Source organism: Heteronotia binoei, chromosome 5 (assembly GCF_032191835.1).
Source record: "Heteronotia binoei isolate CCM8104 ecotype False Entrance Well chromosome 5, APGP_CSIRO_Hbin_v1, whole genome shotgun sequence".
Lineage (NCBI taxonomy): Eukaryota > Metazoa > Chordata > Lepidosauria > Squamata > Gekkonidae > Heteronotia > Heteronotia binoei.
In genome coordinates, this window is record NC_083227.1 from 3,333,875 (window position 1) to 3,359,105 (window position 25,231).

The 25,231-nt window shown below is 48.4% G+C and overlaps 1 protein-coding gene across 1 annotated transcript in view; it reads right to left on the reverse strand.

The window, feature by feature from the left end:
• LOC132571392 (paternally-expressed gene 3 protein-like) overlaps positions 1-25,231 on the reverse strand; it is a 150,574-nt gene that overhangs the window by 96,516 nt on the left and 28,827 nt on the right. Inside the window, exon 8 of the mRNA XM_060238189.1 lies at positions 5,685-6,877. Coding sequence (XP_060094172.1) covers positions 5,685-6,877 — 1,193 coding nt within the window. The remainder of the gene's footprint in view (positions 1-5,684; positions 6,878-25,231) is intronic.

Below are 25,231 nucleotides of genomic sequence, written 5' to 3' on the forward strand. Positions count from 1 at the left end.
TTCCAGCAGCTGCAAGTGGAAGAGTGGGGAATCCAACACAGTTCTCCCAGATAAGAGAGCTGTGGCTGACCCAAGGTCATTCCAGCAGCTGCAAGTGGAGGAGGGGGGAATCAAACCTGGTTCTCCCAGATAAGAGAGCTCTGGCTGACCCAAGGCCATTCCAGCAGCTGCAAGTGGAGGAGTGGGGAATCAAACCTGGTTCTCCCGGATAAGAGAGCTATGGCTGACCCAAGGCCATTCCAGCAGGTGCAAGTGGAGGAGTGGGGAATCAAACCCGGTTCTCCCAGATAAGAGAGCTCTGGCTGACCCAAGGCCATTCCAGCAGCTGCAAGTGGAGGAGGGGGGAATCAAACCTGGTTCTCCCAGATAAGAGAGCTATGGCTGACCCAAGGCCATTCCAGCAGGTGCAAGTGGAGGAGTGGGGAATCCAACCCGGTTCTCCCAGATAAGAGAGCTCTGGCTGACCCTAGGCCATTCCAGCAGCTGCAAGTGGAGGAGGGGGGAATCAAACCTGGTTCTCCCAGATAAGAGAGCTATGGCTGACCCAAGGCCATTCCAGCAGGTGCAAGTGGAGGAGTGGGGAATCCAACCCGGTTCTCCCAGATAAGAGAGCTATGGCTGACCCAAGGCCATTCCAGCAGGTGCAAGTGGAGGAGTGGGGAATCCAACCCGGTTCTCCCAGATAAGAGAGCTCTGGCTGACCCTAGGCCATTCCAGCAGCTGCAAGTGGAGGAGTGGGGAATCAAACCTGGTTCTCCCGGATAAGAGAGCTATGGCTGACCCAAGGCCATTCCAGCAGGTGCAAGTGGAGGAGTGGGGAATCAAACCCGGTTCTCCCAGATAAGAGAGCTATGGCTGACCCAAGGCCATTCCAGTAGCTGCAAGTGGCGGAGTGGGGAATCAAATCTGGTTCTCCCGGATAAGAGTCCGTACACTTAACCACTACACCAAACTGGCTCTTTTAAAATCAGAAGGAAAAAAAACCTGATCTAATGGTATTTTTGCATCAGAAAAAAAAAAATGAATTTTTAGGTTCCTTGAAAACGTATCGCCTAAAACAGAAAACACATTAAAATGCTGAAGCAGTTAAAGTTTTATAAAAATATATTTTTTAATCTTGATATTATTATTATTGCAGGTGATGGGAGCTGGGGATCCTTTAGAATTTCAGCTCATCTCTAGACCACAGACGCACCATCCCCCTCTGGAGAAAATGCTGCTTTGGATTCCATGGCCTTGTACCCCACTGAGGAAGTCCTTGTCCTCTCTAGGCTTCACCCCCAAATCTCCAGGAGTTTCCCAACCTGGATTTGAAAACTCTTACCCCTCCCCCCCAATCTTCTGCAGGTGGGGAGACAGGGCGACCCTACTGTGAGGAAGCAACAAAGGCAAAAGTGCCTCAAAGGCAAAGGTAGTCCCCTGTGCAAGCAGCAGTCATTTCTGACTCTGGGGTGACATCACATCATAACATTTTTACTGCAGACTTTTTACGGGGTGTTTCGCCATTGCCTTCCTCAGTCATTTACACTTTCCCCCCAGCAAGCTGGGGACTCATTTGACCGACCTCGGAAGGATGGAAGGCTGAGTCAACCTCGAGCCGGCTACCTGAATCCAGCTTCTTCCGGTGGCAACCCAGCCCAAAATCTCGGGCAATCTGGGCAAGGGGGCGCATATGCTGTAGATGCCCACTCCTCCACTTGCAGCTGCTGGAGTGGTCTTGGGTCAGCCAGAGCTCTCTTATCTGGGAGAACCGGGTTTGATTCCCCACTCCTCCACTTGCAGCTGCTGGAATGGCCTTGGGTCAGCCATAGCTCTTATCTGGGAGAACCGGGTTTGATTCCCCACTCCTCCACTTGCAGCTGCTGGAGTGGTCTTGGGTCAGCCAGAGCTCTCTTATCTGGGAGAACCGGGTTTGATTCCCCACTCCTCTGATTGCAGCTGCTGGATGGCCTTGGGTCAGCCATAGCTCTCTTATCTGGGAGAACCGGGTTTCATTCCCCACTCCTACACTTGCGCCTGCTGGAGTGGCCTTGGGTCAGCTATAGCTTTGCCCCTGTTTCTTTCTTTCTTTCTTTCTTTCTTTCTTTCTTTCTTTCTTTCTTTCTTTCTTTCTTTCTTTCTTTCTTTCTTTCTTTCTTTTTCTTTCTTTCCCTGCAAGTGATGCTCTGTCTGTATTCTTGGTGCTGGGAGGGGGGGAAGCAACAGTGGGAGGGCTTCTAGTGCCCTGGCCCCACTGGTGGACATTCTGGTGCTTTTGGGGCAACTTCCACTACCATGAAGCTGATGGACTCCAAGAGGTTTGCAGCCAGATCCATGGACTTTGCAGCCAGTGGCTGAAGCCAGAGAGGCACACCAAGAAGCAGATCCTGGACCTGGTGATCCTGAAGCAGTTCCTGACTCTCCTGCCCCAGGAAATGCAGGGCTGGGTCAGAGGATGTGGGCCGGAGACCAGTTCCCAGGCGGTGGCCCTGGCCGAAGATTTCCTCTTGAGCCAGGTAGAGGAGAAGAGGCAGGCAGGACAGGTGAGAGGGATTCTCTCCAGGTATGGCCTTATCCTAAAATTCCCTGCCAGATAATTGCCCAAGTATTAATCTTCCAAGTGGGAGATATAATGCCCCCCTTCAGAATAAGAAGACTGCAGATTTGTACCCCGCCCTTCTCTCTGAATCAGAGACTCAGAGTGGCTTATAATCTCCTATATCTTCTCCCCCCACAACAGACACCCTGTGAGGTGGGTGGGGCTGAGAGAAGACTGCAGATTTATTCCTTGCTCTTCTCTCTGAATCAGAGACTCAGAGCGGCTTACAATCTCACATATCTTCTCCCCCCACAACACACACCCTGTGAGGTGGCTGGGGCTGAGAGAAGACTGCAGATTTATTCCTTGCTCTTCTCTCTGAATCAGAGACTCAGAGCGGCTTACAATCTCCCATATCTTCTCCCCCCACAACACACACCCTGTGAGGTGGCTGGGGCTGAGAGAAGAAGACTGCAGATTGATACCTTGCTCTTCTCTCTGAATCAGACTCAGAGCGGCTTACAATCTCCTATATCTTCTCCCCCCACAACAGACACCCTGTGAGGTGGGTGGGGCTGAGAGAAGAAGACTGCAGATTTATATCCGGTACTTCTCTTTGAATCAGAGCGGCTTACAATCTCCCATATCTTTCAGCAATGTTGGACTGGATGGGCCATTGGCTTGATCCAACATGGCTTCTCTTATGTTCCTCTGTGGCACAGAGTGTTGGACTGGAGGGGCCACTGGCCTGATCCAACATTGCTTCTCTTATGTTCTTATGTGACACAGTGTTGGACTGGGTGGGCCACTGGCCTGATCCAACATGGCTTCTCTTATGTTCCTCTGTGACACAGAGTGTTGGACTGGATAGGCCACTGGCCTGATCCAACATGGCTTCTCTTATGTTCTTATGTGACACAGAGTGTTGGACTGGAGGGGCCACTGGCCTGATCCAACATGGCTTCTCTTATGTTCCTCTGTGACACAGAGTGTTGGACTGGAGGGGCCACTGGCCTGATCCAACAGGGCTTCTCTTATGTTCTTATGTGACACAGAGTGTTGGACTGGATGGGCCATTGGCCTGATTCAACAGGGCTTCTCTTATGTTCTTATGTGGCACAGAGTGTTGGACTGGAGGGGCCATTGGCCTGATCCAACAGGGCTTCTCTTATGTTCTTATGTGACACAGAGTGTTGGACTGGATGGGCCATTGGCCTGATCCAACAGGGCTTCTCTTATGTTCTTATGTGGCACAGAGTGTTGGACTGGATGGGCCATTGGCCTGATCCAACAGGGTTTCTCTTATGTTCTTATGTGACACAGAGTGTTGGACTGGATGGGCCATTGGCCTGATTCAACAGGGCTTCTCTTATGTTCTTATGTGACACAGAGTGTTGGACTGGAGGGGCCACTGGCCTGATCCAACATGGCTTCTCTTATGTTCCTCTGTGACATAGAGTGTTGGACTGGAGGGTCCACTGGCCTGATCCAACAGTGTTAGTACAGACAGTGGAAGTGGGGGCAACTGGAGACCATCCCCCCCCATGCATACGGGGATTGTTTTCTTTGAAAAACCCTCAAATCAGGCAGATATTCAACCAGTAAGTTTTTATTGAAAAACAAAATGAAATGAGCACAACTACACACAGAAACAATCTTAAAGCAGTTGTGCTTGTCACAACCTTGCTCCTGGCTCCACCCCCAAAGTCCCCAGATATTTCTTGAATTGGCAACCCTATTCATTGCTGACCTCCGAACTATACAATGGGAGAGATACTTCCAGATGTTGCGGATACCCTAACAAGGGCAAATGGGGAGAAAGCAGAATCGTGGATGATAAAGGTTAATTCACAGGTGGCCAGACTGTGCCTCTTTCATACATATTGCATGGCTCTTGCAGTTCCCACCGCCCCATTAGCCAGCTTGGAGAAGGCATTGGTCTTTCTAAATCTCTTCCCCAAACCAAGCCAGCTGGTGGCTTGGAGAAAACACTTAAAAGTTAAAAGTAGCTTTCTTTCTACCTCCCTCTCCATCTATTTGCTTTTTCTCCACCTTTCCCTCCTTCCTGTCTTGCAGCTCTCAAACATCTGATGTTTATTCTGTGTGGCTCTTATGTTAACCAAGTTTGCCCACCCTGGGTTAATTCAAAGGCTGCAGTTCTTCTCCTGAGAAATCCATTTTATAAATTGCGTGTTACTTTAGGGTGGAGGGAGGTTCCATCAGCTGGTGAGACACCTTTTCATTACTCCAGAATCGTGGCCCAGTTTTTTTTTTTTTATTTTCTTGCTGGCAAATCAATGGAATGCGGTTAATTGGTTGCTAGGCCTCTCTGGCTTGGCCTGGGAAATAAACAGAAACCAGCAATAATCTCCAGATTATTGACTCCGAAGCGCAGTAATTTCCCAGTTAGACATCTCTGACTTACCTAGAGGCCTGTTTTGTTAGGACACCTTCTCTGCCACGATAGCAAGAAACAAAGGGCACTGTGTTCTTAGATGCTGTAGATATCCAGGGTGAGTAAAACTCCACACAGAGAGCTGTATTTCTCAAAAGCTTATGCTACAATAAAATTTGTTATTCTTAAAGATGCTACTGGACGCTTTACTATCTTGCAGCCACAGATTAACACGGCTAACTCCCCTGGATCCACATTCTGAGAATTCAAACGATTTTTCCTCAGTATTGGTTCTCTAACGCTATTGAAGGCTACGACAGTTATTTAATGTTTTTTCACACTCTGAGCATTCCAAATGTTTCTTCAATGTGGTTCTTTTGTCCCATTGGAGATGGCACCTCAAACGGAATCTCTTTCCACATTTTCACCATTCAAAATGTTTTTACCTCCGTGGGTTCTTTGATGATAATTAAGACTGCCGCTCGCACTGAATCTCTTTCCACACTCTGAGCATTCAAAAGGCTTCTGCCCTGTGTGGGTTCTTCGGTGCTGTTGAAAACTAGCACTTGTACTGAATCTCTTTCCACACTCTGAACACCAAAAAGGTTTCTCCCCTGTGTGGGTTCTATGACGATGTTCAAGAGGGCTACTCAAACTGAATCTCTTTCCACACTCTGAGCATTGAAAAGGTTTCTCCCCTGTGTGGATTCTATGATGACGTTCAAGATGGCCACCCCAACTGAATCTGAGCATTCAAAAGGTTTCTCCTGTGTGGGTTCTGCAATGCAGCTGAAGACTGCCACTCTGGCTAAATCTCTTTCCACATTCTGAACATTGAAAAGGTTTCTCTCCTGTGTGGGTTCTTTGGTGCAGTTGAAGATTGCCTTTTGTACTGAATCCCTTTCCACACGCTGAACATTCAAAGGGTTTCTCCCCTGTGTGGGTTCTTTGATGTCGCTGAAGACTGCTACTCATATTGAATCTCTTTCCACACTCTGAACATTCAAAAGGTTTCTCTCCTCTGTGGATGCTTTGATGACGATAAAGACCGCCCCTAGAAATGAATCTCTTTCCACATTCGGAGCATTCAAAAGGTTTCTCCCCTGTGTGGGTTTGCTGATGCAGTTTAAGACTGCTATGATGACTTAATCTCTTTCCACACTCTGAGCATTCAAAAGGCTTCTCCCCTGTGTGCGTTCTCTGATGCAGCTGAAGGTGGCCACCCTGACTGAATCTCTTTCCACACTCCGAGCATTCAAAAGGTTTCTCCCCTGTGTGGGTTCTGCAATGCAGCTGAAGATTGCCACTGTGGCTAAATCTCTTTCCACATTCTGAACATTGAAAAGGTTTCTCCCCTGTGTGGGTTCTATGATGACGTTCAAGATGGCTACTCAAACTGAATCTCTTTCCACACTCTGAACATTGAAAAGGTTTCTCCCCTGTGTGGGTTCTATAATGACGTTCAAGACGGCTACTCAAACTGAATCCCTTTCCACACAATGAACATTCGAAAGGTTTCTCTCCTGTGTGGGTTCTTTGGTGCAATTGAAGATTGCCATTTGTACTGAATCCCTTTCCACACTCTGAACATTCAAAAGGTTTCTCCCCTGTGTGGGTTCTTTGATGCCGCTGAAGACTGCTACTCATATTGAATCTCTTTCCACACTCTGAACATTCAAAAGGTTTCTCTCCTCTGTGGATGCTTTGATGACGATAAAGACTGCCCCTAGAAATGAATCTCTTTCCACACTCGGAGCATTCAAAAGGTTTCTCCCCTGTGTGGGTTTGCTGATGCAGTTTAAGACTGCTATGATGACTGAATCTCTTTCCACACTCTGAGCATTCAAAAGGCTTCTCCCCTGTGTGGGTTCTATGATGAAGTTGAAGATTGCCACTCTGACCGAATCTCTTTCCACACTCTGAGCATTCAAAAGGTTTCTCTCCTCTGTGGATGTTTTGATGACGACGAAGATTGCCCCTAGAAATGAATCTCTTTCCACACTCTGAACATTCAAATGGTTTCTCCCCTGTGTGGGTTCTCTGATGCAGTTGAAGACAGCCACTCTGACTGAATCTCTTTCCACACTCTGAACATTCAAACCGTTTCTCTCTTGTGTGGGTTCTTTGGTGCACTTGAAGAGTGCCACTCTGATTGAATTTATTTCTGGTCTCTGAGTATTTAAAAGGTTTCTCCCCTCTGTGTATCTTGTGCTTTGGAAAATGGACACTACCCTTTCTTCCATCTCTCTCAACTGTACGACTGCCTTTCTTTTTCTTCATTCTGCTTTGACTCCTGATATTTTCTTCCATGTCTTCATTGTTAAGTCTTTCTGGCATTTGCTGATGAAGTTCCTCACCCTCCTTGTTCCTCTGATCATCATCTGTTGGATTAAAAAAGGAGATCCTGTTAGCACTTGGGAAAGGTGGTAAGATCCAATGGCATCTATATGACTACAGAAGAAAAAGACTGGTGGCCCTTTGGCTTCATCCAGGTTGGCTGATCTTAACTACACAGCCACCATTTCCCAGAACATTTAAGGACTAGTAATAAGGCCCATTGTGAGGGAAAATACAATGGGCACTAGAAATTTGCTAAGGGTGAGGGTTGCGGCCTGTGGGGGGTGCTGGGGAGGGAAGGGAAAGATAGAGGGAGGCAAGGTGTGTCGAGAAGGCAGCTGTTGGGAAGGGAAATGGAAACAGTAGGGAAATATGGGGTAGAGTATCTCCCTGCAGCTTCTGCCTAGGAAAAGGACAGTCATTCTCTTCAGTGGGGACCAAAACATCTTACATCATTTTCCTCTCCCCGTTTTGATCCACACAACAACCTTGTGAGGTAGGTGAGGCTGAAAGTATGTGGGTGGTCCAAAATCACCCAGTCAGCTCCCACAGTAGGAACCTGGGTCTCGCAGACCCTGTCCTGAAGCGCTGACTGCCACATCACAGTGTCTGTCAATGGGGGGGGGGGGGGCGCTGCTGCTGAACAGAAGCAAGCAGCCAGACCTGGTTAAGTTATGCCAATGAGGTGGCATCGAGTCACCCAGAAGGTGCTGCCAGGCCTAGGGTAGAAAATTTCCAGGTAGAGGCTGAAGATCTCCTGGTGTCACCACTATAATTCACCACAAGAAACGGAAAACATAAATGTGCTTTATTTATTTATTTATTTATTTATTTATTTATTCGGGATTTATATCCCGCCCTTCCCACGAATGGCTCAGGGCGGCTTCCAACAATTAATCAAACATAAAATTTAAACAATTTCAAGTATAAAACAATTAAATATTTAAACAGTTAAAATCTTAAAAACAGAATATTTCAATTTCCTGTAAACAGATGGCTGGCCAGTTACATCGAGTTGTCGTCCTAGCTAAGTATAGGCTAGCCGGAAGAGGGTCGTCTTACAGGCCCTGCGGAACTGTGCCAAGTCCCACAGGGCCCTCACCTCTTCCGGCAGCTGATTCCACCATACGGGGGCCATAACGGAGAAAGCCCTTTCTCTGGTGGCTTTCAAACGGGCTTCTTTTGGCCCGGGGATAGTGAGGAGATTTTGTGTTCCTGACCTCAGTGCTCTCTGGGGAACATGTGGGGAGAGACGGTCCTTCAGGTAGGCAGGTCCCAGGCCATATAGGGCTTTAAAGGTAATAACCAGCACCTTGTACCGGACTCGGTATATCACTGGAAGCCAGTGCAGAGTCCGGAGACCCGGCCGGATGTGTCCCCACTTTGGGAGACCCAATAGCAGCCGGGCCGCGGCATTCTGCACCAGCTGCAGTTTCCGGGTCCGAGACAAGGGCAGCCCCATGTAGAGGGCATTGCAGTAGTCCAACCTCGAGGTGACCGTAGCATGGATCACTGTTGCTAGGTCGTCGCGCTCCAGAAAGGGGGCCAGCTGCCTTGCCCGCCTAAGATGAAAAAATGCGGACTTGGCAGCGGCTGCTATCTGAGCCTCCATCTTTAAGGAAGGCTCCAACAGCACCCCCAAGCTCTTGACCCTGTCCGCCGCCATCAGCGGCGCACCATCAAAAGCCGGCAGGGGGATCCCCCTCCCCGGGCCGCAGCGACCCAAGCAAAGGACCTCTGTCTTCGTAGGATTTAGCTTCAGCCCACTAAATTCTTTTTTTTAATAAAAAGTACTTTCAAATTTACAAATATCATTTACACAAAAATAACCATTTTCAACAGAGCTCATTGTTGTTTAGTAATACAACATACAAGTAACTAGTTGTAATAATAGACACGTTTCGTCAGTGTTCTTAATGTCTTCTTCTTGTTGAGCTGTATATAATAAGGGAGTAAGCCGGTTCCTTTTACTAAAAGCATGTGCAAAGTCTTCCATTTCATTGCTGGCCAAAAAACTCTCCATGGATACTGGATAGAAGCACTGAGGTTTCATGAAGGAACCGCAGATAACAATGCTCTGATAAAGTTTGTTATCGAACTAATATGGTGCATTTTTAGGACCCTGGGATGAATTCAAAACTTTATCTCCCAATTATTCAACTTAACTATCACGGGGAACGTATACTCTTAGGACTCACCCATTGTTGCAATCTACTTTTCTACACGGAGCAAGCCAATTCGTTTCTCTTTTATCTGGATCCAAACCTTCAGTTCAAAAGCTGGCATAACGCTCTTCAAAATGCAAGCAATGCAGCGATGAGGCCTCATGGAGGGAAATATTTATAAATGTGTTATAAAGAGTAAGTCATTCTTCATTTTAAGCAGGAACAAAGCCTTTTCTTCTAATTGCTGGGCAAAAAGCTCTAAAGATACTTCCAACTACTGGTCCTTCTTAAGAGAACATTCCTCATAAATTCAAACAGTCTCATGGCCCCAAAGGTGCACAGACCAATCCGTCCTTAGTCAATGTTGCCAACTTACTTATCTGCTATGCTTTAATAGCATCATTTTATTTTATTTTATTTTTTTCACATTTATATCCCGCCCTCCCCGCCGAAACAGGCTCAGGGCGGCTAACAGCTTCATAATGTCAACAATAAAAGCAATCACAATCACAAATCAATTAAGACGTTAAAACAGGTTACAATTTAAAATTATTCGTACAATTTAAAACAACAGTTTGGTGCTAAAATCATGCCATTCTTCAGTGATGTTGGGCATCTACATGCTTTGGTTAAAGGCCATTCGAAATAATGTTGTTTTACAAGCCTTGCGGAACTGGCCAAGGTCCCGCAAGGCTCTAACATCGTCTGGGAACTGGTTCCACAAGTAGGGGGGCCGCAATAGAGAAGGCTCTTTCTCTAGTAGCATGGCAATTTAATATTTTTCCTCCCCCCCCCCCTTTTTTCAGAGGCAACCTAACAATCTTTATGTGCTCCATGTTTGATACAGCTCTATCTTGACTAAGGTTGGATTGCTCTGTGCGCCTTTGGAGTCATGAGACTGTTTGGCCAACTGCATGTAATTATGGGGAGCATTGTCTTAAGAAGGACCAATAGGTGGTAGTATCTTTAGAGCATTTTGAGAGTAATTGTAACTAGTTACTTTTATGTTTCCCTCAGTCAATCCTAAGGGAAATCAACCCAGACTGTTCCCTGGAAGGTCAGATACTGAAGCTGAAGCTCAAATCCTTTGGCCACCGAATGAGAAGGGAGCACTCCCTGGAGAAGACCCTGATGCTGGGAAAGACAGAAGGCAGAAGAAGAAGGGAGCAGCAAAAAATGAGATGGCTGGACAGCGTTACTGATGTAACAAACACGAATTTGAGCAGACTTCGGAGGATGGTGGAAGACGGGAGGGCCTGGCTTGACTTGGTCCTTAGGGTCGCAAAGAGTCGGACTCGACTGTGCGACTAAACAACTCAAACTTTTATGTTGTATCACTAAACAAAAATGAGCTCTGTTGAAAATGGTGATTTTTGTGCAAATATTTGTAAATTCAAAAGGATTTTTTTTAATTAAAAAGTATGGTAGCCTATATAAATCACAGTTATGTTTTCTGCTTCTTGTAGTGTATCTCTACTGTCTCTCTCTAGTGTGTCTCTACTGTAGTGCATCTCTACTGTGATCCCATTATTATTGTTTTTTACAACTGAAATTCAGACAGCGGATCTCTTTCCCCCAGAGAATATGTCCTTTGGAGGGTGGACTCTATGACATTATATTCAGGTGGGGCCTCTCCCCTTCCCAAATTCTGGCTTCCGTAGAGTTTACCACAAAATCTCCAGGAATTTCCCAACTTGGAGTTGGCAACCCTTGTCAGGACTGGACCCAATGGACTCTCCCTCAAAGGCCAAAATAGGCTTGGAAAGGGTCTCCCCCACACCTTTTACTGACAGAACCAAGCTTAGTTGTAGGGTTGCCAGGTCCAACTCAGAAAATACCTAGGGACTTTGGGGCAGAGCCAGGAGACTTTCCCATTCCTCCCAAAAACATAAATAAAAATACAGCAGTGCAGTTCCCCTGAATACAGTTTTCATTTCCCCATACCCCAGAAGATGGCTGCACTTCCACTAAATGAAATTGAACACACACAGCAGCCAAATTCAACACATACACGCTCTTGTGATCTCACTGGGGCAACTGACTTACTGGAGCTGCTAAATGTAACCACCTGCTGTATTTCAACCAACCTTTTCAGACGAACAGGAAAAGAAAAGCAGAGCAGCCTAGGGGGTGGAGTTTTCCTCCAAATGAACAGATGGGTGGTGCTTGCTTCCCTTCCTTTTACACACTCACCAGGAAAACACACTCAGCCAATTGAGAGATAGCTTTCTGTGGCAGTTTCCCTCCTCCCTCTGACAGCCAATCAAGAGAAGGCTTTCTTTCCCTCCTCTATGAAGCAGTGCCTCAATCCTCAGCCAATGGAACACAACAGACCTCGATAGATGGTTTGACAGGCCAAAGGCTGATGCAGCACAGTCCCAACCAATCAGGGTGCTTCATTTTGCCACCATGGAAGGGCTGTTATTATGTAAAGGATATCTCATCCCCTCAAGAGCCATAGATGAGCTCTTGCCCAGAAGGAGTTTCTGAGCCTCCAGATTTCAGGCTCCCAGAAGGCCTCCCTCCCTCCTTACCCACCAGCCTGTATGATTGTACCAGACCAAAATCTCACTCAATGCACAGCAGCCAAGAAGGTCAGAGCGCCTGCTCTGGCTGCAACGCCACTGAGGATGTTCTCCGCAGCTGAGAACGAAACGTCTGGAAGAAAAACTTTCTCCAGTAGAACGCGGCACTTGAGCCCGAAAGATTCTACAAACCCTAATGATGATGCCAGCCGTGAAAACCTGAAATCTTTGAAAACCAAAATCTGTTCAGGTGAATTTGAAATCCCCAGTGGCTATTCCTTGCCTGTTCCCTTGACATAACCACGAAGGACACTTACTCCCAGCCAGCTCATTTGGGAAGGAAATATGCTCTTGGGGTCCTCTTGAAAAAAACTCCAACCTTTCTTCAGATGCAAGGCCGTTCTCTGCCTCTACCACAGTCTCTGTTATACTTCTGGCTTCTTTTCCAGTGAGAGAGAGAGAGAAAGTGATCATTCTTTTACGGCGAATGAAAGAAATTAAAGAGTAAAAATTATTCTGGAAGGATGGAACCGTAGTCAACATCAGACCCCACAATCCCAGCCAGTATAAGGGGAATGGAAATACAGTTCAGAGGGAAGCCAGTCTAACTTCATGCTCACGCCGGGCTAGTATATCTTGATATTTTGCTTGCTTCGTTGTGAATCGTTTTATATAAATTAGGCTATACCTGGAACATGTCTGCTGCAACAACAGGTGCCGTTCAGTACCAAGAATCCCAGCTATAAATACAAGTTGATGGGTTGTGAACTGGCAGAGACTGACCAAGAGAGAGATCTTGGGGTCGTGGTAGATAACTCACTGAAAATGTCAAGACAGTGTGCGGCTGCAATAAAAAAGGCCAACGCCATGCTGGGAATTATTAGGAAGGGAATTGAAAACAAATCAGCCAGTATCATAATGCTCCTGTATAAATTGATGGTGCGGTCTCATTTGGAGTACTGTGTGCAGTTCTGGTCGCCGCACCTCAAAAAGGATATTATAGCATTGGAGAAAGTTCAGAAAAGGGCAACTAGAATGATTAAAGGGCTGGAGCACTTTCCCTATGAAGAAAGGTTGAAACGCTTGGGACTCTTTAGCTTGGAGAAACGTCGACTGCGGAGTGACATGATAGAGGTTTACAAGATAATGCATGGGATGGTGAAAGCAGAGAAAGAAGTACTTTTCTCCCTTTCTCACAATACAAGAACTCGTGGGCATTCGATGAAATTGCTGAGCAGACAGGTTAAAACAGATAAGAGGAAGTACTTCTTCACCCAAAGGGTGATTAACATGTGGAATTCACTGCCACGGGAGGTGGTGGCGGCCACAAGCATGGCCACCTTCAAGAAGGGTTTAGATAAAAATATGGAGCACAGGTCCACCAGTGGCTATTAGCCACAGTGTGTGTGTGTGTGTGTGTGTGTGTGTGTGTATTTGGCCGCTGTGTGACACAGAATGTTGGACTGGATGGGCCATTGGCCTGATCTAACATGGCTTCTCTTATGTTCTTATATTTCGTATATTAGAACAGTGGGCTTTTCTTATTTCTTATTTCCCCCCCCCCTCCTGTGGCTGAGCTGCAGAAACTGTGCTGCTTAGCGATGTCTTCTTTTTAAATCCTTCATATACCTTTATATCGGGGTGGCCAAACTGCGTGGCTCTCTATGCCCCCACTGCCACATCAGCCCTCTCGGAGAAGGCATTTGTCTCTTTAAATCACTTCTCCAAGCCAAGCCAAGCCAAGCCAGCCAGCAGCTTGAAGAATGCATCTAAAGTTAAAGTTGCTTTCTTTCCACCTCTCCTTCCCTTGCTATCTATTTTCTTCCTTCCCGCTCTCAAACGCCTGATGTTGTGTCTTGAGGCTTTCACACAGCTGATATTTAGTCTGTGTGGCTCTTATGTTAAGAAAGTTTGGCCACCCCTTATCAAAGATTTCAGGTTTTCACGGCTGGTAACATCATTAGGGTTTGTAGAATCTTTCGGGCTCAAGTGCCGTGTTCTACTGGAGAAAGTTTTCCTTCCAGACGTTTCGTTCTCAGCCACCCCTGCTTTTATATATTTATATATTTTGGCCACCCCTGCTTTATATATTTTTAAAGTTTTATGCTTTATTTGAGTGCATTCTCTTATGAACCAAGGCCAAGGCTTCAGTTCTTGACAGGATCATTTCCATTGGTCCACTGAAGTCGGTATTGTCTGGTAGCAGCTCTCCAGGGTCTCAAGGAGAGGTCTCTCCCTTCACCTCCGACCTGTTCCTTTTCTCTGGAGATGCTGCCAGGGTTCGAACCTGGGACCCTCTGCCTGCCAAGCAGAGGCTCTGCCAGGGAGCCACAGCCCGTCCCCAAGTAGTGGGACAGGCCTCAAAATGACATAGTGCCATTCAATATTTGGATTCATGCCTCCTCACGATGGCGACAAGTTGTAGCTTTGCAACCAACGGAAGATCCTTACCCAGAAAGGCCACGTTCCCGTAGTTCTCCAGCATGACGTCCCTGTACAGAGCTCTTTGTTCCGGATCCAGCAGGGCCCACTCTGCCTCCGTGAAAGAGACGGACACCTCCTCAAAGGAAAAGGGACCCTGGAAGAAAAAGCAGATTCCCTCTTCTTCAGAGATCACGCCAGGCAGAGGTTGCACACTGGAAGGGAGTCGTCTGGGAAAGTACAGGATGCGTGGCTTGGGATGGGTAAAGGGAACGGTGTTTTGAGGATCTCTCACCCGGACACCTTGTACAAACTGCAGGAGCAAAAGCTCCCCTAAGAAGGAGGAGGGACCCAGGTTGTCCCCACCTCCCCATTCATCTCATCTCTCCTAGAAGAAGAAGAAGAAGATATTGGATTTATATCCCGCCCTCCACTCTGAAGAGTCTCAGAGCAGCTCACAATCTCCTTTCCCTTCCTCCCCCACAACAGTCACCCTGTGAGGTAGATGAAGATATTGGATTTATATCCCGCCCTCCACTCCGGAGAGTCTCAGAGCGGCTCACAATCTCCTTTCCCTTCCTCCCCCACAACAGACACCCTGTGAGGTAGATGAAGATATTGGATTTATATCCCACCCTCCACTCCAAAGAGTCTTAGAGCGGCTCACAATCTCCTTTCCCTTCCTCCCCCACAACAGACACCCTGTGAGGTAGATGAAGATATTGGATTTATATCCCACCCTCCACTCCAAAGAGTCTTAGAGCGGCTCACAATCTCCTTTCCCTTCCTCCCCCACAACAGACGCCCTGTGAGGTAGATGAAGATATTGGATTTATATCCCACCCTCCACTCCAAAGAGTCTTAGAGCGGCTCACAATCTCCTTTCCCTTCCTCCCCCACACCAGACATCCTGTGAGGCAGATGAAGATATTGGATTTATATCCCGCCCTCCACTCCGGAGAGTCTCAGAACGGCTCACAATCTCCTTTCCCTTCCTCCCCCACAACAGACACCCTGTGAGGTAGATGGATATTGGATTTATATCCCACCCTCCACTCCAAAGAGTCTTAGAGCGGCTCACAATCTCCTTTCCCTTCCTCCCCCACAACAGACACCCTGTGAGGTAGATGGATATTGGATTTATATCCCACCCTCCACTCCAAAGAGTCTCAGAGCGGCTCACAATCTCCTTTCCCTTCCTCCCCCACAACAGACACCCTGTGAGGTAGATGAAGATACTGTAAGTAAGTAAGTAAAATTTTATTTGTATCCCGCCCTCCCCGCCTAGGCAGGCTCAGAGCGGCTAACAACATTTCATACATATACAGTAATAAATATAAAACTTTAAATTTAACAACGAAAACTTTAAACATCATTTAAAAACCAGTTAATGTATTTAAAATTCATAATTTAAATTGATCTGGCAGCAATGGTGGCGTTCTGATGCTAGTTTCTGCCAGTGTGAATAGTTCCATGATGACATAGGTCCTTAAGACAGGGACCGTGTTGGCGGGTCCTTAATTAACAACCATTCAGCAGTCGATATATGCTCATTTAAAAAGGGCAGTCTTGCAGGCCCTGCGGAACTGATCAAGGCTCCGCAGGGCCCGCACCTCCTCAGGAAGCTGATTCCATAGGGCAGGGGCCGCGATTGAAAAGGCCCGTGCTCGGGTATTCTGAAGCTTGATCTCTTTCGGCCCAGGGATAGTCATTTTATTTTTCCCGGCTGACCTCAGTGCCCTCTGGGGTTCCTATGGGGAGAGACGGTCCCTCAGGTAGGCCGGTCCTCGGCCATACAAGGCTTTAAAGGGAATGACCAACACTTTGTACTGGACCCGGTATGTAATTGGCAGCCAGTGCAGTCCATGCAGCCCTGGCCGTATGTGCTCCCCTCTCGGGAGTCCCAACAACTGTCTGGCTGCGGCGTTCTGCACCAGCTGCAACCTCTGGGTCCAGCACAAAGGTAGCCCCAAGTAGAGGGCATTACAGTAGTCCAATCTTGAGGTGACCGTTGCATGGATCACTGTTGCAAAGTCGCGACGCTCTAGGAAAGGGGCCAACTGCCTTGCCCGCCTCAGATGGAAGAATGCAGACTTGGCAGTGGCTGCTATCTGGGCCTCCATTGATAATGAAGGCTCCAGTAAAACACCCAGACTCTTTACCTGGCGCGCTGGTATACTGGATTTATATCCCGCCCTCCACTCCAGAGAGTCTCAGAGCGGCTCACAATCTCCTTTCCCATCCTCCCCCACAACAGACACCCTGTGAGGTGGGTGGGGCTGGAGAAGGCTCTCACAGCAGCTGCCCTTTCAAGGACAACCTCTGCCAGATCTATGGCTGACCCAAGGCCATGCTAGCAGGTGCAAGTGGAGGAGTGGGGAATCGAACCCGGTTCTCCCAGATAAGAGTCCGCACACTTAACCACTACACCAAACTGGCTCTCCTACCTGGACTGGAGGATCGGCAGCCGTTTCCACACCTCTGAAAAGACGAAGGCTCAACAGCATCTCTTCATTGCCTGTTCCTGAGACAAAGGAGGAAGGAAGGAAGGGTGATTGCTTGTTTGTTTCCTGCTCCATTCACTCCCTTCCCAAGGCTGTGAAACTTTGCCCTGTGAACACTCGACACATTTTTTTAAACACTTTTTACTGAATACTGGGAGAGGCAGAGGAGAAGCACCAGGGACCGGTGAGCCTCAGGGATTATGAATGTTCCGCACTTATTTCAGAGTTCTGTGAGACCTGTGATTGGCCTGGGGGGAGGGAAAGAAGGGGGTGGAAATCACGTCACATGACACGTCACCACCCCATTCAGCCCAGATGCGAGTGGAGTGCACCTGGAGACTCTTGAGGGTAATATGAACACATTTTCAGAACACCTGCTGTCATGCTAGTATCACAGGTTTGCAGCCAAACACAACATCAACATGACCGCACATCTGTCCAAAGCCCCATTCCAAAGTTCCTGGGGGTGCAGGTCCACATCCTGCCATCCCCACTCCAGAAACCTGTTTCCCAGAGCAGTTTGCTAGATGCCCCTACAAACACAGGCACAGAAGCCAAATTCCCCCAGTTTGGTGTAGTGGTTAAGTGATTGGACTCTTAGCTGGGAGAACGGGGTTTGATTCCCCACTCCTCCACTTGCACCGTCTGGCATGGCCTTGGGTCAGCCATAGCTCTGGCAGAGGCTGCCCTTGAAAGGGCAGCTGCTGTGAGAGCCCTCTCATCCCCACCCACCTCATAGGGTGTCTGTTGTGAGGGAGGAAGGGAAAGGAGATTGTAGGCTGCTCTGAGCCTCTGTCCTTGAAAGGGCAGCTTCTGGGAGAGCTCTCTCAGCCCCACCCACCTCACAGGGTGTCTGTTGTGGGGGAGGAAGGGAAAGGAGATTGTAGGCTGCTCTGAGCCTCTGTCCTTGAAAGGGCAGCTGCTGTGAGAGCCCTCTCAGCCCCACCCACCTCACAGGGGGGATCTGTTGTGGGGGAGGAAGGGAAAGGAGATTGTAGGCTGCTCTGAGCCTCTGTCCTTGAAAGGGTAGCTGCTGTGAGAGCCCTCTCACCCCCACCCACCTCACATTGTGTCTGTTGTGGGGGAGGAAGGGAAAGGAGATTGTAGGCTGCTCTGAGACTCTGTCCTTGAAAGGGCAGCTGCTGTGAGAGCCCTCTCACCCCCACCCACCTCACAGGGTGTCTGTTGTGGGGGAGGAAGGGAAAGGAGATTGTGAACCGCTCTGAGACTCTTCGGAGTGGAGGGCGGGATATAAATCCAATATCTTCTTATTATTGGCCTCGAAGAACTGGTTTCCCGAGCTCTGCTGCCCCAGAAGGTGGAGGCACCTTTGATTCACCAGCTTGAATAGCACCGCCCAGGTTTGTCTACCTCCTCGCCCCCCCCCCCCCCCCCCGGGCACCGTGAGTTCCTTTTACGGAAGGAAGGAAGTGCAGGGCGCTTTTTTTGGTAGCTGGAACTCCTTTGCATCTTAGGCCACACACGCCTGCTGTAACCAATCCTCCAAGAGCTTAGAAGGCTCTTAGTGCAGGGCCTACTATAAGCTCCAGGAGGATTGGCTACATCGGGGGGGGGGGGTAGCCTAATAGCTGCTCCTGCTACAAAAAAAGCCCAGAGGAAATGTATGAACATTTTAATCAAAGGGAGGAATTGCCATACATGAATTCGTTTCCCTTTCAGAGGCAGCCCAGTTAGAGGACATTGAGTGCTGCGAATTCACTCAGCATGTGAAAGTATCCTTCTCTGGATCTGAAATCTCTACCCCATCTGTGATGGACAGGCCTTAAAATAGGCTTCGAAGTGCTAAACTACTGGAAGAAGAAGAAGAAGAAGAAGAAGAAGAAGAAGAAGAAGAAGAAGAAGAAGAAGAAGAAGAAGAAGAAGAAGAAGAAGAAGAAGAAGAAGAAGAAGAAGAAGAAGAAGAAGAAGAAGAAGAAGAAGAAGAAGAAGAAGAAGAAGAAGATATTGGATTTATATCCCGCCCTCCACTCCGAAGAGTCTCAGAGCGGCTCACAATCTCCTTTCCCTTCCTCCCCCACAACAGACACCCTGTGAGGTGGGTGGGGCTGGAGAGGGCTCTCACAGCAGCTGCCCTTTCAAGGACAACCTCTGCCAGAGCTCTGGCTGACCCAAGGCCATTCCAGCAGGTGCAAGTGGAGGAGTGGGGAATCAAACCCGGTTCTCCCAGATAAGAGAGCTCTGGCTGACCCAAGGCCATTCCAGCAGCTGCAAGTGGAGGAGTGGGGAATCAAGCCCGGTTCTCCCAGAGAAGAGAGCTCTGGCTGACCCAAGGCCATTCCAGCAGCTGCAAGTGGAGGAGTGGGGAATCAAGCCCGGTTCTCCCAGAGAAGAGAGCTCTGGCTGACCCAAGGCCATTCCAGCAGGTGCAAGTGGAGGAGTGGGGAATCAAACCCGGTTCCCCCAGATAAGAGTCTGCACACTTAACCACTACACCAAACTGGCTCTCAAAGTTGATGACTCTTAATTATTACTGGTTGAGTGCTAGAGGGAAAGTTTTTAGTCACACTCATGGGGTGCCCCCATCGCAACCCCTAATTTCAATTAGGGGCTGGGCTAAAAGCCAAATCATATTTCTGTGATGGGTTTGGACAGTCAGACCTTTGAAATCGATGAAGAAAACCACGTTCCTTGGGGGCAGCCCACTTCATTTACGCCAACGATTTGACAAATGAGTAGTGGCATCTGGTGATGGATCCGGAAGACCAGAGCTTTTTTTGGGAGCAGGAACTCCTTTGCATATTGGGCAACACACCAGTCTTCCAAGAGCTTACAGCAGGCCCTGTAATAAGAGCCTTGTAAGCTCTTGGAGGATTGGTTAAATCAGGGGTGTGTGGCCTAATATGCAAAGGAGTTCCTGCTACAAAAAAGCCCTGCGAAAGACCAACTGAAAACAGCTTTTGTAACCAGAATGAGACTTCGGAATGCCCAGAAGCTTATAGATAAAATGTCCGCAGGGCTGAAAGACTGAACGGTATTGCCATAATCAGCCAAACCTGGAACAAATACCTCCAACATCTGGCAAAAGCGAAAGGTTATGCAAGTACAATTCTGGTCACCACACCTCAAAAAGGATGTTATAGCATTGGAAAAAGTCCAGAAAAGGGCAACTAGAATGATTAAAGGTTTGGAACACTTTCCCTATGAAGAAAGCTTAAAACGCTTGGGGCTCTTTAACTTGGAGAAACGTCGACTGCGGGGTGACATGATAGAGGTTTACAAGATTATGCATGGGATGGAGAGGGTAGAGAGAGAAGTACTTTTCTCCCTTTCTCACAATACAGGGACTCGTGGGCATTCAATAAAATTGCTGAGCAGTCAGGTTAAAACGGATAAAAGGAAGTACTTTTTCACCCAAAGGGTGATTAACATGTGGAATTCACTGCCACAGGAGGTGGTGGCGGCTACAAGTATAGCCAGCTTCAAGAGGGGTTTGGATAAAAATATGGAGCAGAGGTCCATCAGTGGCTATTAGCCACAGCATATTATTGGAACTGTCTGGGGCAGTGATGCTCTGTATTCTTGGTGCTTGGGGCGGCAACAGTGGGGGGGGGGGGGGCTTAAAGTGTCCTGTCCCCACTGATGGCACTTGGGTTTTTTTTGTGACTACTGTGTGACTCAGGGTCTTGGACTGGATGGGCCACTGGCCTGATCCAACATGGCTTCTTTTATGTTCTTATTTTCTTAAAGGATGTTTATAAAATCTTGAATGTTAACTGATATAAATGTAAAGGAAGTTCAAGATGTGTCACTTTTGGTGTTGCAATCATCAAGAAGTCAATATGCACGCACAGCAAAGATGCCCAAACTGCGGCTTGGGAGCGCTACGTGGCTCTTTCACACATATTGTGTGGCTCTTGAAGCCCCAACCCCATTGGCCGGCTTGGAGAAGGCATTTGTCTCTTTAAATCATTTCTCCAAGCCAATCCAGCTAGCCACTTGGAGAAGGCATTTAAAATTTAAGTTACTTTCTTTCCACCTCTCCTTCCCTTCTCTCACATCCTCATCTATTTGTCTTCCTTCCTTCCTTACTTCCTGTCTTGCAGCTCTCAAACATTTGATGATCATGTCTTGTAGAAGAAGAAGATATTGGATTTATATCCTGCCCTCCACTTCGAAAAGTCTCAGAGCGGCTCACAATCTCCTTTCCCTTCCTCCCCCACAACAGACACCCTGTGAGGTAGATGAAGATATTGGATTTATATCCCGCCCTCCACTCCGAAGAGTCTAAGAGCAGCTCACAATCTCCTTTCCCTTCCTCCCCGACAACAGACTCCCTGTGAGGTAGATGAAGATATTGGATTTATATCCCGCCCTCCACTCCGAAGAGTCTCAGAGCGGCTCACAATCTCCTTTCCCTTCCTCCCCCACAACAGACACCCTGTGAGGTAGATGAAGATATTGGATTTATATCCCACCCTCCACTCCGTAGAGTCTCAGAGCGGCTCACAGTCTCCTTTCCCTTCCTCCCCCATAACAGACACCCTGTGAGGTGGGTGGGGCTGGAGAGGGCTCTCACAGCAGCTGCCCTTTCAAGGACAGAGTCTCAGAGCAGCTTACAATCTCCTTTCCCTTCCTCCCCCACAACAGTCACCCTGTGAGGTGGGTGGGGCTGAGAGGGCTCTCACAGCAGCTGCCCTTTCAAGGACAACCTCTGCCAGAGCTATGGCTGACCCAAGGCCATGCTAGCAGGTGCAAATGGAGGAGTGGGGAATCAAACCTGGTTCTCCCTGATAAGAGTCCACACACTTAACCACTACACCAAACTGGCTCTCAAACGTCTGATGCTTGTTCTACGTGGCTCTCATGTTAAGCAGGTCTGGCCACCGCTGAAGCACAGGCTTCACCCGTTGCTCAGCAAAGGCTCATAAGAACTTCGCTTAAGCAGTGAATTCAAAGGGGGAATTTAGGGGGAGGTGTTTGCGTGTTTCCTGCATTGTGCAGGGGGTTGGACTAGATGAACCTGGAGCTCCCTTCCAACTCTAGGATTCCTGACCGTTAGAGCGGTTCCTCAGTGGAACAGGCTTCCTCGGGTGGAGCTGGGCTCTTCTTCCTTGGAGGTTTTTCAACAGAGGCTAGAGGGCCATCTGACAGCAACGAAGATCCTGTGAATTTAGGGGGAGTGGTTTGTGAGTTTCCTGCATTGTGCAGGGGGTTGGACTAGATGACCCTGGAGGTCCCTTCCAACTCTAGGATTCTAAGGGTGGAAAGTGGGACAGACAGCCCTTGATATGGTTTTACACAGACAAAAGGACTGGGAATGAGATTGGCCAGCACCTGCTAAGTGAAGAGATGTTCTTGGTTGGGGACTAGAGGGAAAGTCTTCTTTCACACACATGGGGACCCCCAATCACATCCAGGCACGATGAGCCCTTACCACAGGAGAGGGCATCTTGGGCACGCTCCACCACCGGCACCCTCTGCCCCTGCTCCAAGGAAGCTCCTTCTTCCTCAGGGATTGCAGCTTCCATCTCCAAAGAGGGTCCCCGTATCTGAAACAGCAGCCAGGGAGAGGGGTAAGAGATGGAATGGGAAAGAGACCAAGGAAGGGATCCTGCCCCACTCCCAGATTCTGCACCCTTCTGTCAGCAGATTTGGTGAGTTATGTGGAGGGGTCAGAAATTCTCTAATAGAAGAGGCTGCTGAAGGAGGCCATGAAATCTCTCATTTGGATGGTTAACGATTGGACACGTGTCTGCCAGGGAACCTTTAAGACAAGTCTCGATATAATTGCTTGAACTGGACGTACCTGGAAGGAATCCCCTCACCTGTTCTGCCTGCTTCTTCTCCTCTGCCTGACTCAGAAGGAAACCTTCAGCCAGGGCTACTGCCTGGGAACTGGTCTCCGGCCCACATCCTCTGACCCAGCCCTGCATTTCCTGGGGCAGGAGAGTCAGGAACTGCTCCAGGATCACCAGGTCCAGGATCTGCTTCTTGGTGTGCCTCTCCGGATTCAGCCACTGGTTGCAAAGTCCATGGAGCTGGCTGCAAACCTCTCGGGGCCCATCGGCCTCATGGTAGTGGAACTGCCGGAAGTGTTGGCAGAGTACATCTGAGGTCGTGGTGTCTTTAGACAGAACCTCTGGCCAAGCCCTTTCCCAGAATCCACTCCCAGCTGGGGTGGGATGGAGGCTTTTGCTTGCTGTCTTGTCAATTCCAGGTCCTTCTGGGTCCTGCTCTTCCATCTCCTGCCCCTTCTCCATCGGTGGAAAGATGCTTTTATCCCCTTGACTGTGAAGAGAGGCCTCTGTCTGTGGGGGAAGGAGACACAAATAGTAATATATTGGAATGGAAAACGAGAATGGAGATAAACCACTGAACTTCACAAACCTTCATATCCTCAGGAGAGAAGTGAGAATTTCCCTGGCCGATCAGCACAAAAGTGCTTCCTGTGGTTTGTGGACCGCGTTTAATGTTATTTCGCTTTATCACATACCGAGCTGTTTTAGATACCATAGAGTTGGAAGGGGCATAAAAGGTTAAGGTGGTCCCCTGTGCAAGCATCAGTCGTTTCCAACTCTGGGATGACGTCGCATCATGACGTTTTCGCGGCAGACTTTTTTTACGGGGTGGTTTGCCATTGCCTTCCCCAGTCATCTACACTTTCCCCCCAGCAAGCTGGGTCCTCATTTGACCGACCTTGGAAGGGTGGAAGGCTGAGTCAACCTCGAGCCCGCTACCTGAAAAACCAGCTTCCGCCAGGATTGAACTCAGGTCGTGCGCAGAGTCCAACCCCCTGCTCAATGCAGAATCAGCCTAAAGCGCAGGTGGCCAAACTGGCTCTTTCACACATACAGTGTGGTTCTCAAAGCTCCCCGACACCGTGTTGGCTGGCTTGGAGAAGGCATTTCTCTCTTTAATTCACTTCTCCAAGTCAAGCCAGCTGGCAAATGCATTTAAAGTTAAAGTTGCTTTATTTCCACCTCTTCCTCCCTTCCTCTCTCAAACATCTGACATTCATGTCTTGTGGCTCTCAAACGTCTGATGTTTATTCTGTGCGGCTCTTCAGTTAACCAAGTCTGGCCACCCCAGCAGAATCACAGAATCCGCACAAAGGGCCATACATACATAGGTCTCCTTGGTTCTTTGGGAAAGTTAAGTGTCTCTGTCTTGCTATATTTTCTAGAATGATTTGCTGTTACGTTTAAGAACAGAAGAGAAGCCATGTTGGATCAGGCCAATGGCTCCTCCAGTCCAACACTCTGTGTCACATAAGAACATAAGAGAAGCCATGTTGGATCAGGCCAATGACCCATCCAGTCCAACACTCTGTGTCACATAAGAACATAAGAGAAGCCATGTTGGATCAGGCCAATGGCCCATCCAGTCCAACACTCTGTCACATAAGAGAAGCCATGTTGGATCAGGCCAATGGCCCCTCCATTCCAACACTCTGTGTCACATAAGAGAAGCCATGCTGGATCAGGCCAATGGCCCATCCAGTCCAACACTCTGTGTCACATAAGAACATAACAGAAGCCCTGTTGGATCAGGCCAATGGCCCATCCAGTCCAACACTCTGTGTCACAGAAGAACAGAAGAGAAGCCATGTTGTATCAGGCCAATGGCCCCTCCAGTCCAACACTCTGCGTCACATAAGAACAAAAGAGAAGCCATGTTGGATCAGGCCAATGGCCCATCCAGTCCAACACTCTGTGTCACATAAGAACATAAGAGAAGCCATGTTGAATCAGGCCAATGGCCCATCCAGTCCAACACTCTGTGTCACATAAGAACATAAGAGAAGCCATGTTGGATCAGGCCAATGGCCCCTCCAGTCCAACACTCTGTGTCACATAAAAACATAAGAGAAGCCATGTTGGATCAGGCCAATGGCCCATCCAGTCCAACACTCTGTGTCACAGAAGAGAAGCCATGTTGGATCAGGCCAATGGCCCCTCCATTCCAACACTCTGTGTCACATAAGAGAAGCCATGTTGGATCAGGCCAGTGGCCCATCCAGTCCAACACTCTGTGTCACATAAGAACATAACAGAAGCCATGTTGGATCAGGCCAATGGCCCATCCAGTCCAACACTCTGTGTCACAGAAGAACAGAAGAGAAGCCATGTTGGATCAGGCCAATGGCCCCTCCAGTCCAACACTCTGAGTCACATAAGAACATAAGAGAAGCCATGTTGGATCAGGCCAGTGGCCCCTCCAGTCCAACACTCCGTGTCACATAAGAACATAAGAGAAGCCCTGTTGGATCAGGCCAATGGCCCATCCAGTCCAACACTCTGTGTCACATAAGAACATAAGAGAGGCCATGTTGGATCAGGCCAATGGCCCATCCAGTCCAACACTCTGTGTCACATAAGAACATAAGAGAAGCCATGCTGGATCAG